Source organism: Chrysochloris asiatica, unplaced genomic scaffold (genome assembly GCF_000296735.1).
Source record: "Chrysochloris asiatica unplaced genomic scaffold, ChrAsi1.0 scaffold00077, whole genome shotgun sequence".
Taxonomy (NCBI): Eukaryota; Metazoa; Chordata; class Mammalia; order Afrosoricida; family Chrysochloridae; genus Chrysochloris; species Chrysochloris asiatica.
This window is the reverse complement of record NW_006408595.1, coordinates 6576747-6596032: the sequence shown is the minus strand read 5'-3', so window position 1 is coordinate 6596032 and position 19286 is coordinate 6576747. Positions and strand designations below refer to the sequence as shown.

The 19286-nt window shown below is 41.3% G+C and overlaps 1 protein-coding gene across 1 annotated transcript; it reads left to right on the top strand.

Annotated features, from left to right (window-relative positions):
- Positions 1-670: 670 nt before the first annotated feature.
- PRICKLE1 (prickle homolog 1 (Drosophila)) lies at positions 671-12495 on the top strand. Its single transcript, XM_006865314.1, has 7 exons — positions 671-865; positions 3512-3625; positions 4263-4400; positions 4998-5201; positions 6751-6937; positions 7836-8699; positions 10774-12495. The coding sequence occupies exons 1-7, from the start codon at positions 734-736 to the stop codon at positions 11631-11633; spliced, it is 2499 nt and encodes an 832-aa protein (XP_006865376.1). The 5' UTR covers positions 671-733; the 3' UTR covers positions 11634-12495.
- The last annotated feature ends 6791 nt before the right edge of the window (positions 12496-19286 follow it).

Below are 19286 nucleotides of genomic sequence, written 5' to 3'. Positions count from 1 at the left end.
TACTGTCTTATAAAATGTTGTTAGAAGTCTGGACCTACGCGGCGTGCCCCAGGGGACTGCTTGCACACTATGTGGACAGGACTCTCTCAGGAAACGTGGGGTGTTTGGAGCTGTTTTTCCTGGCCTGGAGTAGTGGTGCTGTTCCTCTGGGACTCGGCTGCACAGGGATTTCGTTCGTAGGAAGTCAGAAAGTCAACAAAGCAATTTTCTTGAAAACTTTTTGAATGAACAGGGTACAGAGAGACATCCATTAAAGGCAACTGGAAATAAGCTACATTTGATGGCATTTTCGAGACTACTGAGCTAATAAGGATGCTATTTCTGAATGGTATAGACCTAGACTTTAAGCTTCGGTGGACTTGGGGGGAAGAGATGGTGACACTGGTAATTTGGTTATTTACCCAAACCAAAAAACTCCACTGCCATCCATTCTAACTCATAGCAACCCTGCATAGTGTTTCTGAGAATATAAATCCTTGGAGGGGAGCTGACAGACAGCCTCATCTCTCTCCCTCTGAGTAGCTGGTGGGTTTGAACTTGCCAGCCTTATGGTTAGCAGTCTAGTGCTTCTCCTACAGTGCCACCAGCATGTTTAAATCAGCATCTAATAAAAAGTGGAGGATGAGAGTCATGAGTTTAGGTTTTCAGTGTCTTTGTTTTTTCTTACATTGTCCGCAGCATCCACTGCTTGATGTCTTGTGACTGAGGGAACCGACTTTTGGACTTTATTGTTATGCCATTGGAGATGGAGCCCAAAATGAGCAAACTCGCCTTTGGGTGTCAGAGAAGCTCCACATCAGATGATGACTCAGGCTGTGCGTTGGAGGAGTATGCCTGGGTGCCCCCGGGCCTTCGACCAGAACAGGTAGGAGCATCCTAACCCCCCTTGTTTTCAAAACATAGTTTGTGTGTATGTATATATATATATATATATATGAGTCCTGGTGTGGCCCTGTGGGTTAATGCGCCAGACCGCAAAGCCATTTGACTGCAAGGTCGGCGGTTCAAGTTCACCAGTGTCTCCTTGGAAACCCTGTATAGAGTAGTTGTTGGAACCGACTCGACGGCACTTAACAACAACAATATATATATATATATATATGATGACTTGATGGCACTTAACAACAACATATGTTCCGACCCGTAGCAACCCTGTATAGGGTTTCCAAGAAGCAGCTGGTGAATTTGAACCGCTGACCTTGCAGTTCAAACAGCTTTGCAGTCTGGCACATTAACCCACAGCACCGCACTAGGACTCTCTCTCTCTCTCTCTCTCTATATATATATATATATATATATATATTGTAATTTACATAACAACTTGCAACACCTTTTTTGCTTTTTAAAGCCATACTCATCTCTAGATGAAAGTTTTCTGTCTCTTTTGAACTCCTGGTACCAGACATGCAATAATGATGCTGTTTGTGCCCTACTGAGTGGAATCCAGTAGACAGCTTGCATTTGTTATGTGCATTTCTGATGAGTCCTTTTTGAGGAAGTGAAAGAATTTAACCTTTTTGTTTTCCCATAACAACAAATAAGATAATGAAACAGGAAAGTTTCACAGCAGTCCCCAGCAATGCATTTGCTTTGGAAGGCAGATCTATAGAGCTGTAAGAAATAATCTAAAGTGTTACTGGTGGGAAATTTGACCTTAAATAAATTTGCATATACAAAAATATATATATACTGTACACTGTTTGGAGTCTTAGTGTGGCATTGTAGGATAAGCACTGGACTGTTAACCAAAAGTTTGACAGTTCTGACCCATCAGTTGCTCCTTGGAAACCCTATATTACATCTCTGTGAGTTGGAATTGACTTGACAGCACTTAACAACAACAACAACAACATATAATGTTCAGTTGAGAAAAAGTTTTAAATAACTAATTTTGGGTTTTGGTTATATTGTCATTTTAGGGAAGATGAGAACATACCTACACACCTAATTTTATTTTTTTCCCAAAATAAAATAAAATGATGAAGTCATGTTGCTGGTGTTAGATTTTCTTATAAAGGTTTGAAATGAAAGGTGGTGATAATTGGGTATGTGGTTACTTCTGAGTCTTGGAGATGTTTTCCGTCTGGTGGGAACTACTTTGAGAATTGTTGTTGTTGTTGCCATCAGGTGGACCCCCAGCTCATGGCAACTCCCATGCACAACGGAATGAAATGCTCCCCAGGCTTGCACCATCCACGACCGGTGGTAGATTGGACCAGGGTGATCTATAGGGTTGTCATTGACTGACTTTTGGAAATTGATCTCTAGGCCTTTCTTTCTAGTCTGTCTTTGCCTAGAAGCTCTGCTGAAATCTGTTGAACATCGTAGCAGTATGTAAACCTCCAGTGACAGACCGGAAGGGGCTGCCCTTGAGGGGCTTTGGCTGGGGCTTGAGCCTGACTGTCCTGTGGGGTGGGGGAGAGGCAGGAATTCAACACTGCATTACCATTGCTTCCACTTATACACATTGGAATCAGGTGTCCTTACTCACCCAGGGCCTAGTGCACATGTAACTGGTATCCAATAAATCTTTACAACCATGTACAAGGTTTCTATACTAGCAGAATGGAGGTGGGAAGTCCTCCTGCTGCAGTTAGGAAAGCAGTATTTTGGCAAATTAATTATTAAGAGAGAAACTTTTCTTGAAGCTGTAGGCTGAGTAGGTTTTTTGTGATACTAAGATAAGCATTGGACTGTTTAGGTCAGGAGTTCAAACCCACCAGCCATTCCTCAGAAATGGTCACTTTGAGTAGGGAACTGACTTGAGGGCACTTAACAACAAGAACATATTGTGACGCAGACAGACCCAAATTCCCTAATAGCCTATCTTTATATTCCTTGAGTCACTGTCATTCTTTATTTCTCAGCACTGCTTGTTTTCTTTACAGTGCTCATTAAGGAATCTTCCTTTAAATACAACAGAAAAACAAACAAAAATTTGAGTTGCCCTTTGAAACAGAAGTAGGTATAGCTCATATGGCTCCTGTCCAGTTTCATTAGGGAAATATGAACCTCAGATATTTAGAAAATAGTACCCATGGAAAGCAAGGAGAGCTGAAGCTTAAGAGAACCTGATAAGGTAGAGTTTCCAGAGTTTAACAAAACAACTTTGGTCATTGTAACATGTAAAATTCAGAGAACAAATTGAACGTGTTTGTTTAAGTGGTGGCTGAATTTTGCACAGTGGCACACAACCTGTTTGGTCATTTACAGAAGCCACCCAGGACACTGAGCTCATCTGTTGGCTGACCCTTGGAAAGCTGGCTAAGGAATAATAGCACTAAATGTGCATATTTTATGATGTCCCTAATTGTCACTACAAGTTACATTCCTGAAGAGCAATTTAGCAGCTGGGTGCTAGTTATCTGAGGGTTTGCAGTTCTGCTGAGTTGGCTCAGCTGGTCTTCTCATTTAGCAACAAGAGGCCCAATCCTTGGACCTAAAGGGGAAAGTTGTTTTTCAAGATTGCATCAGTATCTGTATGTTGATATCCTCTGCATCTCTTCTTCAGATCCAGCTTTATTTTGCTTGCTTACCTGAGGAAAAGGTTCCTTATGTCAACAGCCCTGGAGAGAAGCATCGTATCAAACAGCTTTTGTACCAGTTGCCACCACATGATAATGAGGTAAAATAACAGGAAGAAGGTGAAATTAGAAAAAAAGAAAATGTATATGCTAAATGTTCAGATGCCACTCTTAAAACCATATTTGGACTTTCTCTAGCCTTTCTTTGGTTAAAATTTGGCTGGAGAATACAGCTTTCCACTCCTTAGGAGAAGAGGGTGTTAAAGTACAATATTATAAACTTTTAACACAAGTGAGTTGGGATAGTGTTTGCAGCCACCCACCAATGATCAGGATCCTACAGATCCCTGAAATGCCACTGGCCCTGCAAACAGGGTGACTGCTTTATGGTAGTGGAGGGCTGAGGATGAACTGATTGAAATTTCTAATGAAAGTGAAACTTACCAGGTTTAACCCTTGTATAGAAAGCTTCATGTTTTACACTGGTTTTTATGTCTCCTCTAATAAGGACTTAAACATTTCTTCTTGAGAAACAATTGTTCCTTCAAATTGCATTCCCTTTGGCTAAAGAGATGCCATGTGATTTAGGTATGGTGTCCTGGTAAAAGCTGGGGTTCATAAGGCAGGCCAGCTCACTTTGATGTTTTTATTTCATGAAAATGGAACTCTGGAGAATGGAAGACTTGGTGAGGAAGACTGCGCTGCTGCAGTGAGGGCCCTATTTTCATTTCTGTGCAGGTGCGGTATTGCCAGTCTTTGAGTGAAGAAGAGAAGAAGGAGTTGCAGGTGTTCAGTGCGCAGCGGAAGAAAGAGGCACTTGGAAGAGGAACCATCAAACTTTTGTCCAGAGCAGTGATGCATGCCATCTGTGAGCAGGTAACCCTCTGCAGGGTGTGGATGGAATGACTTAGGAGTGTAAGTGGTAGGGCTGGCACACACGTGGGCTCGAAGAGTCTCCAAAAAGAAAGAGAAAGAAAGTTTTGTTGTTTATTACATTTGGATTAATCTCTATTAAAACTGGCTCCACTGCTTTGTGTGGCCCTTATGTAAGGTAAACATGCGATAAAGACTTGGCTGTCATGGGATCCTGGCACGGTGGGAGGTGCTAGGATCTACCTGAATTTTTTTAAATGCAGAGACATAATGAAGACATTCACACCCTTTCTGGCGGTTCTCAGAATAGGAAAGGTTTTCCTCAGCAGGAGGCTGGCTGAGGAAAACCACGATTAATGTGAACCAATTAGGCCTTTCTTAGAAACAGTGACCAGTGACTCTTCATAGTATACCTGAGGCATATTCACTGCAGTTGAGAGTCACAAATAATGCAGCATTAAAGAGACAGTTAATCACTAACAGGAGGAGGAAAGAATGAAAGCTTTCATGACAAATGTGGGGTTGACTGTAAATGGGAAAAGCTGAGAATCCCGACATTTAAAAAGCACCATTTTAAAATTTGAATCCTTTTGTTTTTAGTGTGGGTTGAAAATAAACGGAGGTGAAATTGCTGTGTTTGCTTCTCGTGCGGGCCCTGGCGTCTGCTGGCATCCATCCTGTTTTGTCTGCTTCACGTGTAATGAGCTGCTGGTCGACCTCATCTATTTTTATCAGGATGGAAAAATTCACTGTGGCAGGCACCATGCTGAACTGCTCAAACCACGCTGCTCAGCATGTGATGAGGTAAAAGAGTTCATCCCTTAACACTGGAAACAATGAGCTTCCATCAGCCAATATTCCACTGGTCACATCTACAGAAAAATACATAAACAGCTCCTGGTTTTTTGCTCTATATGTAGATTTTTAAGATAACCCTTGTACTTTCATGTAATGGAATACTTAGCTAATAAAGAAAGGGCAGGGGTAAGTTTGGTGTCCTTGATAAAAGGAAAAAAGATGCTTAGAAGAGTTATGTCTCAGATAATCTTATTTTTATTAAATAAAGAAAAACAATGTGGTACTAATTGTGAGGTTGACCCAGGACCGGGCAGTGTTTCGACACAGGGTCTCTATGAGTCGGTACTGACTCGATGGCACCTAACAACAACAAGCCGTATTTATATGTGCTCAGAAAGATTGAAAGACATAAACCATGTTAACAGTTGTTACCCATACTGGCATGTGGAGAAGGATGATAGTGTAAAAGGAAGATTTCTTTCATTCTTTTTTTTCATTAAGTATTTTATCTTAAAATCACTGTAGATTTGCAGAAGAGTTGCAAAGAGACTACAGAGGTTTTTCTGTATATTCCTCTCCCAGCTTCCTCTAAAGTCAACATCTTATTTAACCATGGTACATTTATTAAAACTAAGAAATTAATATTGGTTGAGTATACATTAACTAAACTACAAGCTTTATTTAGATTCTCCCAGATTGTCTACTAATGTCCTATCTCTATTCCAAGATTCAATCCAGACTACTTTATTACATTTATTCATGTTTCTCCTTAGTCTCTTTCAATCTGTGGCAGTTAACTTTCAGTTTTTACTTTTATGCATTTCTTGACTAGTTTTTTTCCCAATGAGGTGTTATTAGAAATATTTTTTGAAACCCAAACTATAAGAAAAAATGTTAAGTCCTCGATCTGCAGATGACTGCTAGGTCAAATGAAGCGTACACGTGCTGGCCATACAACGCAGCATCCCTAGACCTATGATTATGTTAGCTGACTCCACAGACCTTTTTATACATTTTCTTTCTATGAGAACACACACATAGGCCAGTAAATGTTAAACGTGTTTTGTCAGACTATGCCAACAAAGTCTATGGTGGCAGGGAGGGGTATGACCAAATGAATTAACGCCAGTGTAAAAAGGGGATTGATTTTTTTAAGCTTTTAGTAAGAACTTAAAACAAAAACTCACTGCCATCAGATCAATTCCGATTCATAGTAATCCAGAATAGTTTCTCTAAGACTGTAAATCTTTTGGGAGCAGACAGCCTCATCTTTCTCCGTGGAGTGGCCAATGGGTTTGAACCACTGTCCTTGATGTTAATAGCCCAATGCCTAACCCACTGCACCACCAGGGCTCCTTAGCACTTAGATTCATTCCCTTTTTTAACATGACCTATTTTTGCTCTTGTTTCGTAACTAATAAAGTTAGGTTTCAGCTTGTGGCTGTAAAGAAACAAAGCTAGCTATAGATGTGCTTCTTTCAGGAGCCCTGAAAACATCAGGTTATTATTAGACCTTAACAGTGGCTCACAGTGATTTCCTTTCATGTTTCCAAAGATCATTTTTGCTGATGAGTGCACAGAAGCTGAGGGTCGTCACTGGCACATGAAACATTTCTGTTGCCTGGAGTGTGAAACGGTCCTGGGAGGGCAGAGGTACATCATGAAGGATGACCGTCCGTTTTGCTGTGGCTGTTTCGAATCTCTCTATGCAGAATACTGTGAAACCTGTGGGGGACACATTGGTGAGTGCAGCGTTTCTGCCTTGTCACATGTCCATTTGTCTGTCTGTGGTCAGCCATGGTCTTGTTCTTTCTTTTATGTCTGTTTTCTGTGGAGGCATAATTTACATGTAGTTAATTTAAGGTACACAGATCTTAAATGGTTGGTGAGTTTTTGACAAATGGATACATCGTTGATTCTCATTATTTGTGGAGCTCATGTAAGATCGGTTTGACCTGCAAGGTCGGTGGTTCAGACTCACCAGATGCTCCTTGGAAACCCTCCTATACAGGGTCACCATGAGTCAGAACCGACTTGACGGCACTTAGCAACAACAGTGTTCTGCTGGGGCAGTGGTGGTTTAAATGGGTGAATTCTCACCTTCCAGGTGGGAATCCTGGGTTTGATTCCCAGCCAGTGCACCTCAAGGGCAGCCGCTCCCTGCCTGTCAGTGGAGGCGTGTGTATGACTATGATGCTGAACAGGTTCCAGCAGAGTTTTCCAGACTAACACACACTAATAAGAAAGTCCTGGAAACCTTCTTCTGAAAAGCAGCCCGTAAAACCTCTGTGGCTCCTAGTGGTCCAATCCCATTGTGCATGGGGTCACCATGAGGTGGGGATCCAACTCAGCAGCAGCATGTTCTATAAGGAAATATCCAGTCAGCCTTAACTTAACCTCAGCTGGGAGCCTGCACATGTCTGGAGGCTGGCAGGAGCGCTTCAGTGTTGACTTTGGAGTTAGAAATAAACCCTGTGTACAGTGAGGGGGCCTATGTAGCCACAGACAGAGCCCGGTCATCCCCCACACACACTTCTCTCATGGCCACAATACCGATTTCTTGTCCCCCTTTCTTCCTTCTTCCTCCGTGTCAAGCTGAAGCATAACTAACCCTCACTCTACTATTGTTTGTCCAAACAGGTGTCGATCATGCCCAGATGACCTATGACGGTCAGCACTGGCATGCAACAGAAGCGTGCTTTTCTTGTGCTCAGTGTAAAGCCTCTTTGTTGGGATGTCCCTTCCTTCCCAAACAAGGTCAGATTTACTGCTCAAAAACATGCAGCCTTGGTGAAGACGTCCATGCCTCCGACTCCTCCGACTCTGCCTTCCAGTCGGCTCGCTCCAGAGACTCCCGAAGAAGTGTCCGCATGGGAAAGAGCAGTCGGTCAGCAGATCAGTGTAGGCAGTCTCTGCTCTTGTCCCCTGCTCTGAACTACAAGTTCCCGGGCCTCTCGGGCAGTGCTGACGACACGCTTTCTCGGAAACTGGATGATTTGAGTCTCACTAGGCAAGGAGCAAGTTTTGTCAATGAAGAATTTTGGAAAGGCAGAGTAGAGCATGAAACCCCAGAAGACCTTGAAGAATGGGCTGAGCATGAAGATTATATGACTCAGCTCCTCCTCAAGTTCGGTGATAAAAGCCTCTTTCAGCAGCAGCCCAGTGAGATGGATATTCGAGCGGGTGAGCACTGGATATCTGATAACATGGTTAAAAATAAGACTGAGTTAAAGCAAAATAACCAGAGCCTTGCAAGTAAAAAGTACCAGTCTGATATGTACTGGGCACAGTCACAGGATGGACTGGGGGATTCTGCTTATGGCAGCCACCCGGGCCCTGCAAGCAGTAGAAGGCTCCAAGAGTTGGAGCTGGACCATGGGGCCTCAGGATATAATCATGATCAAACACAATGGTATGAAGATTCTCTGGAGTGTTTGTCAGACTTGAAACCGGAACAGAGTGTTCGGGATTCTATGGATTCCTTGGCTTTGTCTAATATCACAGGTATGTAATCTAGGGATTATGGGGTATTTGAAGGAGTAGGCAAGCATACTTAAAAAATTACAGTTCAGCACCAGTAGAGATGTTTTTTTAAAACTATAAACCAAGGAATATTTTCATTAGATATTAAACACTATAGCAATCCCATATGTGTATATGCATGCATCCATATATGTGTGCATATGTGTAACATATGTTTTCAACACAACCATACAGGAGAGGTGTTCATCTGTGTTTTAAAGAGGAAGAAATTGGTTTTTTTCAAATCAAAATCAGAGTCGATAAATAATAGAGCAGGGAATTTGAATTCAGGCCTCGCTGACACCAAAGAGTCTCCCACGGCTTATAGAAATAAGACACTTTAACTTTAGCTGTGTTTAACTGGTGTTGGGATTTCTATGGTTGAAAAGATACCTTAATCTGTGACTGTTAATGAGCTGACTTGTGCAGTTGTCACATGAACAAGAAGGTAAGGTGTATGCCCCAAATTAATGTTTTTGAATAATGGAGTATGAAGCTGAATTGTGTTGAAAGAGACTATACTCTTTGAATTTTGCTATATGAATTTTAAGACTCTAAAATTGGCCTGCACACTTTAAGCTCATAACATTTGGCAGTGGATAGCTTTTAAAAACAGTTAAACATATTATACTCAAATTATAAATAATTTCACTTGAGTGTTTTCAAAGCACATTAGTATAGGTTACTCAAATTTTATCCTTGAAACAACCCTGAATTATATAGAGTGTATGATATCATTGAATGAGGAAACATGAATTACCAGGAGGTTAATGCCCAACATTACATAGGTTTTTAAGGGCAAGACTGGGTCTAGATCACAGCCCTTCCAGATCTCATATTGCAGTAAGTCTTTGGATGCAGAAATGTTGCTGTTACATGGCTAGTCTTGTGTTCAAACTAATGGCATACAGTCCTTTCATAAAGGTTTGGTGAAACATAAACAGGAAAGGCCTTCGTGGCTGCTCCCCTACCAGAAAGAACCCAGGTGCTGCAGTTACGAGGAAGGATAAGGCAAAGCTATTCGCCCGGCTTCTACAGACTTGTCAAAGCTAAGACCTACAACAGAGGGGACTTGAGGGAGGAGTGGTGGGTAAAATGAAGTTATTGAGTACCCTTTTTATACCAGACACTATATGCTAAGTATCTTAACATTTAATATCAAAAACAGACATCATCTTGTACAAGTGTAAGTGTTAAGGCTGATATTCCTTAATAATGGGCTGGAAACCAGCCTACCTATAGAAAATACTGGCAGTGGTTCCTAGTCCTTCCTATTGTCCCTTACAGTCTGTTAATATACACTTATTTATCTTACTTCACCTGGGCCCTGGTGTAAGCAAAGGAATGCAATGTCCACTTTGAGAACATTTTGAAAGTAAGGGTAATCTTATTTTATGGGCTGAAGGGGAGGAGAGTGGATGAGCGGAAACCAATATAGTGGTCTAGGTCAGGGGTTTACAAACTTCCCAAAAAGGGCCACAGTAGTACTTTTGTGGGCCATACAATCTCCATTGCAGATATTCAACTGCTATTGTAGCAAGCAAGCATAAACAATACATAGACAAATGGTTATGGCTGTGTTCCAATTAAAACTTTACATATAAAATTGACTACAGGCTAGATTTGGTCCTTGGGGTATTGTTTGCTAAATACTACTCTAGGTATAAGATGAGGATTTGCCCATAAATAGGGACCATGTGGATACAGCAGAAGGAGGTTTGAATGCTGCTTCAATGTGGCTTTAATGGTGTCAGGACAAAGCTTCTACACCTTGTCTTAATGAACTTAAAAGAAGGGGCTTCTATGAAGAGCTTTAAATTTTCTTGTTGCTCATTCCATGCAATGTAACTGATCTCTGGCTCCAAATCAGCTGGGTTCAGATGCGAGACTCGATAACCAAGTACTCAGTCTGTTTGTGCATTGGTTGCCCCTTGGATCAAATATTGACAGTTGAGGATCATTTTCTTTGAAAAAAACTTCCTTCTCAGTAGCTTGTGATCCTTGTTAGACTGTTGGGAATTTTGGGAATCATGTCTCGCCATGTCTTCTGTTCTAGGAGCTTCGGTGGATGGGGAAAGTAAGGCAAGGCCATCATTATATTCTCTTCAAAACTTTGAGGAAATGGAGGCAGAGGATTGTGAAAAAATGAGCAATATGGGGACTCTGAACTCCTCCATGCTGCACAGGAGTGCAGAGTCCTTGAAGAGTCTCAGTTCAGAGTTGTGTCCAGAGAAGATCATGCCTGAGGAGAAGCCAGTGCACCTGCCCGTGCTCAGAAGGTCCAAGTCGCAGTCCAGACCACAGCAGGTCAAGTTTTCAGATGACGTCATTGACAATGGAAACTATGACAACATCGAAATCCGGCAGCCTCCAATGAGTGAAAGAACTCGGAGACGGGTCTACCATTTTGAGGAGAGGGGGTCCAGGTCTCACCATCATCGCCGCAGGAGAAGTAGAAAGTCTCGCTCTGACAATGCCCTGAATCTTGTCACGGAAAGAAAATACTCCCCTAAGGACAGGCTGCGGCTCTACACTCCAGACAACTACGAGAAATTTATCCAGAATAAAAGTGCCCGGGAGATCCAAGCGTACATCCAGAATGCTGATCTCTATGGCCAATATGCCCACGCCACGTCCGACTATGCACTCCAGAACCCGGGGATGAACAGGTTCCTAGGACTCTACGGTGAGGATGATTCTTGGTGTTCCTCCTCCTCATCCTCCTCCTCCGATTCAGAAGAAGAAGGTTATTTTCTTGGACAACCAATCCCTCCACCACGGCCACAGAGATATGCCTACTATTCAGATGACCTCTCTAGTCCAACCTCTGCGCTCCCTACCCCTCCATTTGGTCAGAGGACAACTAAATCCAAGAAGAAAAAGGGACACAAGGGCAAGAATTGTATTATCTCATAAGCCTAGTAGCTGTGGAGAGCTTTTGTTTAAATTTAGCCATTAGCCATCTGAACCCTACCTTTTTCTTCCATAGGAAAGTTGCTAAAATAGTTTAAAGTGCTTTTGCCCATGTAAATGAGAACTCGACTGCTGTTTACACTGTCAGATTAACATTTGGAAAGTGTGATTTCTCCAGCTTACCCTCCTTGGATGTTGCCAGGTTGACATGACATCTTGTGCCTATTGGGTGCATTACAGTTTTATATGGCTGCTTTGGTCTCTGATCCCTGAAAGAATCCTCAAGAAACTATCACCAAGGTGAATGGACGTGGGGGTGTTGATTTAAGAAGATGGAGACTTCAACCACCTTTGTAAAGCAATAGTGTTTGTCAGTTCTGTTAGTCAAGTTGGCTTGGGTCCTGATCGGTTTGTCTTGTTGTGAGGCATGCATAGTTACATGGACCTAGCCAACACTGTGCATCATGTTGTGTGAGGCCAACTTGTCCCCTTTCAACTCTCACTACCCAGCTAAAAAAATACTTCCCTGAGATGTGTTGGCTCCAGCTACAGATCGAAAAGAACATTGCTATTTATAATGTAGTATTTCATAGACTTAAGTGTATTCCTAATTTAATGGTGCAAATATTAATGTACATATTGTACAGTTCAGATTTTAAAGCTGATATTTTTATATCCCTGAATTGCAAGATGTTTGTTACACTGCAGTACTAGATTTGTTAGGGACCCAGAAACAGCATTTATGGATGAAACGATTGCTTGTATTTTAGTCAGGGTTTATAAGCTTAGATGGTCAAATTTATATTGCTTAGTGATGGAACGTTCAGTTTCTTGTTTTGATTTTTCAATATTAAAAAGGCTCTGTATGCATGGTGGGGCTCTGTAAATACTCTTTAAAACTATGGCCCTATTAATCTTATGAGTGTTATTTATGGGTCAAGCATTGTAAACTGTATAAATGTAAAAACAAAGAGAAAAAAAAAAGCTCCACATACCCCTGGAATGTATGGTAAAAACAAGTAGACGCTGTTGGGAGAATGTTTCCCACCACCCCTTTTGGGGGTGAGGGGAATGCCTTTTGACTTTCTGCAAGGTGGTAATTATCTCCTGGGGCCAGGGAAGAGGCCAAAACTATACAAGGATTTGCATTTTGTAACTGAGGACTTTGTAGGTATATTACGCGAGGAGAGGCTCCTCTTTATTCCTTGCTTCCAGCTACTTTGTTGGTTTTTTAAAAGCAATTCTGAAAACTGAGTCTTCTGATTACGTTTTTCTTTTAAAATCTCTAATTAGGGGATGCTGTGCCACTGCTATTCAAGTTAAATATGAGGTTCAAGGGAAAATGATGTTGGACTTGAACTAATGAGTTTATATTTTGATATGTGTCATTCTTGTACATATGTTTCAGTTCTAACTAAAGGTCCTAGTGGTAATCTCAGGATCTTTAGGGGGAGGTATTTAATAAACACTTAATAAATAATTACATTCCTGAATACATATGTTTGCAAATATATCCAGGTAATTTCCATTTTGGTCATCCGTTTGTGCATGATTTATTTTGCAGTCTAACATTAACCGACCACTGTTTGGTTCTCATGTGTCTAGCCATCCCTACAAGTAGATAAGGGCATAGAACCCAAAAGCCAAACTCACTGCCATCGAGTCGACTGTGACTCATAGCGACCCTGTAGGACAGAATAGAATTGTCCCATCAGAGCTCCTTAGACAGGCCTTGAAAAACCAAACCAGTTATCATGGAATCAATTCCAACTCCTAGCAACCCCATGTGTGTCAGAACACAACTGTGCTGCATAAGGGTTTCAATGGCTTGAGTTTTCAGAAGCACATCGCCACACCTCCCTTTTGAGGTGTCTCTGGGTAGACTATCCATAGGCCTTTTATTTAGCAGGTGAATATGTTAACCATTCTCATCAGCCAGAGATTCCTGTGGGACTTCAGACTGAGGTGAATTTGTTCGTTCTTACTGGAGTGAGGCAGAAGCTGTTAAGCCTTGGGGTGGATGGACATCAATTCTATCGGCAAAGGAGTGGGTTAGCAAATCTCACCGCATCCCTGGATATAGAGTAAAGCTCGTTATCTCAGCTATACATACCCCCTTGAGAAAAGCACCAGTGGGTACAAACGCTCTGTACTCCCTTGTTATATCATCAGTTCCTGGTTTAAAAATATTAGCAATGAAATGGAAATACATAACCGAAGTACAAAGTACAAACAAAAGGTGAGTATCTTTTCCTGACTACTCCCTAGTCCTCCAGTTCCCTTCCGCAGAAGCCAGTTTTCTATGTCCAGTGTATCATCCATAAAATGTAGAACGTGTATTTACTAGACATTCCACATTGGTGCATATAGATGTATTGCATTCTTTAATTGTATAATATCCTATGGTTCAGATATACCATAATTTATTTAACCAATCTTTTAGTGTGATTTGGCTCTCCTTATATGAAACTCTTAAGCTTTTAGTTCCTGGCTTGTAAGCAATAAGACTAGACCTACAGAGGGAAGAAACTCTTCCATTCCAATTCTGTTAAGTAAACAAAGCAGTTGCCAAAAGATTTTAATAGATGTAGGTAAGAGTTCCAAGTATCTGGTCAGTAAACACTAAGGGGAACCTGACGAAATTATGTAAACATGAGCCTCTATTAGCGCTCTAAAAAGACAAAACTGATTTGTGTATCTTTAGCTACTCCCTACATTCTACTACTGGTTTCTGAATTAGTAAGCATAATGGGCCTTCAAAGAGTGGTACAGTTGGAATGAGTACCCAGTACTGCTACATGTGGCCTATGTCTCTGCCCAGTTTGGTCCTTGTGTGATGGGACCCTGAGCTTTTACACCATGTTGGAAGTACTGATTGAGGACGCATTCAGGATGTCCACAGGGTTTCAGAGCAGACATCACCACAGGCACAATTCTTCTGGGGCGCTTTTCTAATAAGACACTCAACACACTGCCATCGTCCAACTCAGTGACCTGTATATGGTTTCCGAGACTAAATCTACAGGAGCAGACAGCTCATCTTTCTCCTGCAGAGCCACTGGTGGGTTTGAACTGCTGACCTTGCAGTTAACAGCCCAGCATGTAGGACATTTGATTATGACTGGAAAGGAGACTCAGTGTTGCCAAACCTTAAGACTTTCTAAAGCTGCTAGGATTCTGGACTTAATGAATACTCACACCCTTCACATGCTAAAATAACATCTCAAAAACAGGAAAAATGAGCCTGCCATCAGCAAGTCTCCAGCTCCTTTGTTATAAATTCTGGTTATACTCTAAACTGATTCTGCAATCCCTTAGAGTTGGTAGATGGATGGGAGGGAGACACAACTAATTGCTGATTGTATAAATATGTGTGACTTTTTATTGATATACAAATCAGCATAAAAAATTCCACAAATGTTTCATTATCAATCCAATGCCAGTAAGATAATTTTGACAAAATCCTTTTTAATTAGTCAAATGAGAAAATCGCTAATTGCCTTGTTAGATTCCCTAGTCATTCAATGGAACTCTCAGAACCACGGCATGCCTTCTGAGCAGTAACATGGGTTTTGTGTATACTTGGAAATACATTAGGAATGTTGAGCAAAAGTAACTGAATCTTGTACCCATGATCTCACATTTTGCCATAGAATTGTCAAGTTGCCTGGGAGAATAAAGTTTAAGGATGGCTTTCAAAACAGTTTGGGAAGGAAATGGAGGAAAAGTAAGAGCATATAGACTTGGTCACAGATTAAAGCCAATTATCGTTAACATACCCAGCTAGCTGCTGCTTTTACTAAGTGCTGTCAAGTTGGACCCACAGTGACCCTGTACAGGGCTTCCAAGGAATGACTGGTGAGCTTGAAATACTGACCTTGCAGTTCAAACTAACTTTGCAGTGCAGTACATTAAACCTGCAGAGCCTCACCAGGACTCCTGGCTAGCTTGTAAAGATCAAGTTTAGCCTCAACTTTTTTTGCAAAATAAATTTGTCATCTTTACAGCCTCAGAAACCCTGTACAGGGTCACTATGAGTCAGAACCAACTCCACAGTACATAACGACCACCAACAAATATGCACATGCCATTATGCCAACTTTCTAAGTAACTTGCAACACTGCTAGAATTAACTGATTCCAGATAATGTAAGTAATACCATTAAGAATATGAAACCAGTTCTCTTAGATGATAATTGTTTGTGTTTCTGTATAACGAAATCAAGCAACTGACATAGGAAAAGTCAAATACTAAATCTTAAATGAATCCACTAAAAGGTCTTGCAGTGTAATGCAAAACAATGGATTACAGAGATCTGGGCTGAGAGACCCGCCTCTCATTAACTCCAGCAGGTTAAGTAGATCTGACATAGTTTCTACTTCTGTAAAATTAAATTGCTAGACCATTTCAAAGATTACCGTCCAGCTTTAGTATTTATTCTGTGGGAGCTGACCTAAGTTTGTTACAGCAGTCAACAGAAACATCTTCCCACTCAACATTTGTTTTTCACTTACCAACTAATTTGTCTGGTAAGGATCCCTGAAAGAATGACCCACCAATGGCCATGGCTGATGAGAACTTGAAAGAGTTAGTACTCTTTACACTTTGGATTATGAGCGGGCAAGAGGCTGAAACTAAATAATGAAAAATAAGCTTCAGTATAGGTATCCTCTCAGTGCATCAGCTTTACTGGCTTTATCATCAATATGGCAAGTTACTGTCTTCATGTTCTTTCTCCCTGATTACCATGAAGAATGTTTTTTGTTTACATCGCAGAAAGCGGTTACTGCAAGCAATCTTCGTTTTGTATCTCTGAACCTGTTGCAAGCAAAACTGAAAAGGTATTACAAGTTGATTCCAAAAAGTGACCCTTTTGGACAGAGTTGAACTGAACCTAGGGTTTACAAGACTGTGTGAAAGCAGTTTGAAACACTCACCTTTTGATTAGAGACCAAGTCATCAAAAAAGTGTTAACTAGGTTTCATTCATCTTGATTTATGAACTATTAGCTTCTCTTATATGGCTACTGCCATTGCTGTGGAGTCCTAGTATGGCGCTGCAGGATAATGCACTAGACGGCAAGGTTGACTTGAACCACAAGGTTGGTGGTTCAAACTCATCAATCGCTCCTTGGAAACCCTATGCAGGGTCGTTATGAGTCAGAACCGACTCCATGGCACTTACACCACCACCACACTTACACGGTTCTTCTCAATGGATCCAGATGCAGTAACCAAAGAGACCGAGTCCAGGGCTGCAGTGTGGCTGTGGGAGCCCCAGGCTTACAATGCACTACTTGCCCCTTAACAGCATCTCATATAAATCTTCAAAATGTTTTCTAAAACAGCTCCAAGTCAAAGTCCTGTGAATCAATATCAGAGCTAGAAGCAACTAAGGATAAAGTAGAAAACAGGAAAAAATCTACTAAGCTAGGATTTGAAGTCTCTCAAAAGGTTTTTTGTAACCATTCACTTTGCACATTACATTTCATTACACATTCAACTGCACATGGCTTATATGAGATTTCATACAATGTGGAAAAATGGAATTGAATAACAATTTTACCATTAATTTTCTGAAGCTTCCTCATACAACAGTGGAAAACTAATTTGCTAAAGATTAAATGAGTGTGCATCAGAGTCGGGACTTAAATCTTGTTCTGAGTGGCCAACAAAGTTCTTCACTCCAAGAACATCGAGTTTTGAGTTGAAAACTTTGAGTCAAACCCAGGCCTTGGACAAGTCATAACTCTCTTGCCTTTGATGGTAAACTAAGACTAAAATCCTTATATGTAAAAATGTTTGGGAAGCAAAAACCACCAGATGGTTGTCATCTTATTTAGAGGGTGAGATAATTGAAAGACATATATTCCTCTATTTGGTATATTGAAACAAGGGGGAAAAAAAAAAATCTTAAGTATTATTCAATTTGGTATATTAGATTTTACTCTAGAAAAGCAGCAGAATACAAAGCTTTTAAATGGGAAAGTAAAGCCATATGCAATTTTAATGATAATGGTTTAGCATTGTTAGGTGCTAATGAGTCAATTCTGACACACCAATGACGCACAACAGAATGAAACACTGCCTGGTCCTGTACCATCCTCACAATTGTTAATACACTTGAACCTATCGCTGCTGCCACTGTGTGTCAATCCATCTTATTGAGGGTCTTCCTCTTCTTCACTGGACCTTCCATTTTACCAAGCATGATGTTCTTCTATTAGACTATTTAGGCATCCTAGAGTATTTTCGAACAGGTCCCTCCTGAAGTATGAGAGATGAGATCTCACTATCCTCACTTCTAAGGAACATTCTGCCTGCACGTCTTCCAGGACAGATTTGTTTTGGCAGTCCATGGTACTGTCAATATTCTCCAACACCAAAACTCAAAGGCATAGATTCTTCTACTGTCTTCCTTATTCACTGTCCAACTTTCACATGCGTATGAAGCTACTGAAAATACCCTGATTTGGGTCACGCACACCTCAAACTAATACCTTTGCTCATGAACACTTGAACGAAGTCTTGTGCAACAGATCTGCTTAATGCTGTATGTCCTTTAATTTCTTGACTTCTAGTTTCCATGAGTGTTGATGGTGAATCCAAGCAAAACGAAGTCTTTGACAACTTCAATCTTTTCTCCATTTATTATAGTCTGTAGTTGTTGTTAAATGCCATCAAGTCAGTTCAGACCCATAGCAACCTTGTACAGGGTCTCCAAGGAGCAGCTGGTGAGCTTGAACTGCCAACCTTGCAGTTCAAACAGCTTAGCAGTCTGGTGCATTTACCCACAGCGCCACACCAGATCCTATTCAATCAGGTGGTCTCTACTGCCATTTATACAAAGCTTTAACAATCTTTATCATTAAGTGAATTTTCAAATTCTAACTCAGTGAACTGGCAAATTCTGTGACCCCAAAAGCAATGTTTACACAGAAAAACGTGCACAACTGGTACAACCCACTTAGGGTCAATTTGAATGAGACTAACTGGCCCTGTGGGTTAAAGCACTGGACTGCTGCAAAGTCCATTTGAACCTCAAGGTCGGCGGTTCAAGCTTATACAGGGTCACTATGGGTTGGTACCAACTCGATGGCACTTAGCAATACTCAAATATTGAAAGTGCCACGGACTGCTAAATAAACAAACATCTGTCCTGCAGGAAGAAGTGCACCAGAATGTTCCTTAGAAGTGAGGATGTTGAGATTTTGTCTGTCATACCTCAGATGTTACCAGGAGGGACCAGTCTCTGAAGAAGAGTATCATGCTTGGTAAAGTGGGAAGATCCCCAATGAGACAGACTGACTCAGGGGCAACAGCAAAATGGGCTCCAATGGAACAATTGTGAGGCTGGCATACTGTTTCACTCTGTTGTGCATAGGTTATGAATCAGAACCGTCTGGACAGCACCTAATAACAACAGTGTCAGAAAGAACCCTAGTGGTGCAACGGGTTAAGCACGAGGCTACCAACTTCAAGGATAGTGGTTTCAAACGTACCAGTCACTTTTTAGGCAAAAGATGAGGCTTTTTCTGTAAACATGCACAGTCTTTGAAACCCTAGAGTTCTCCTCTGTCCTACAGGGTCACTGAGTTGAAGCTGACTAGACAGCAGTGGATCTTGGTTTTCGTCTTTTGTCTGTTTGTTGGGTTTA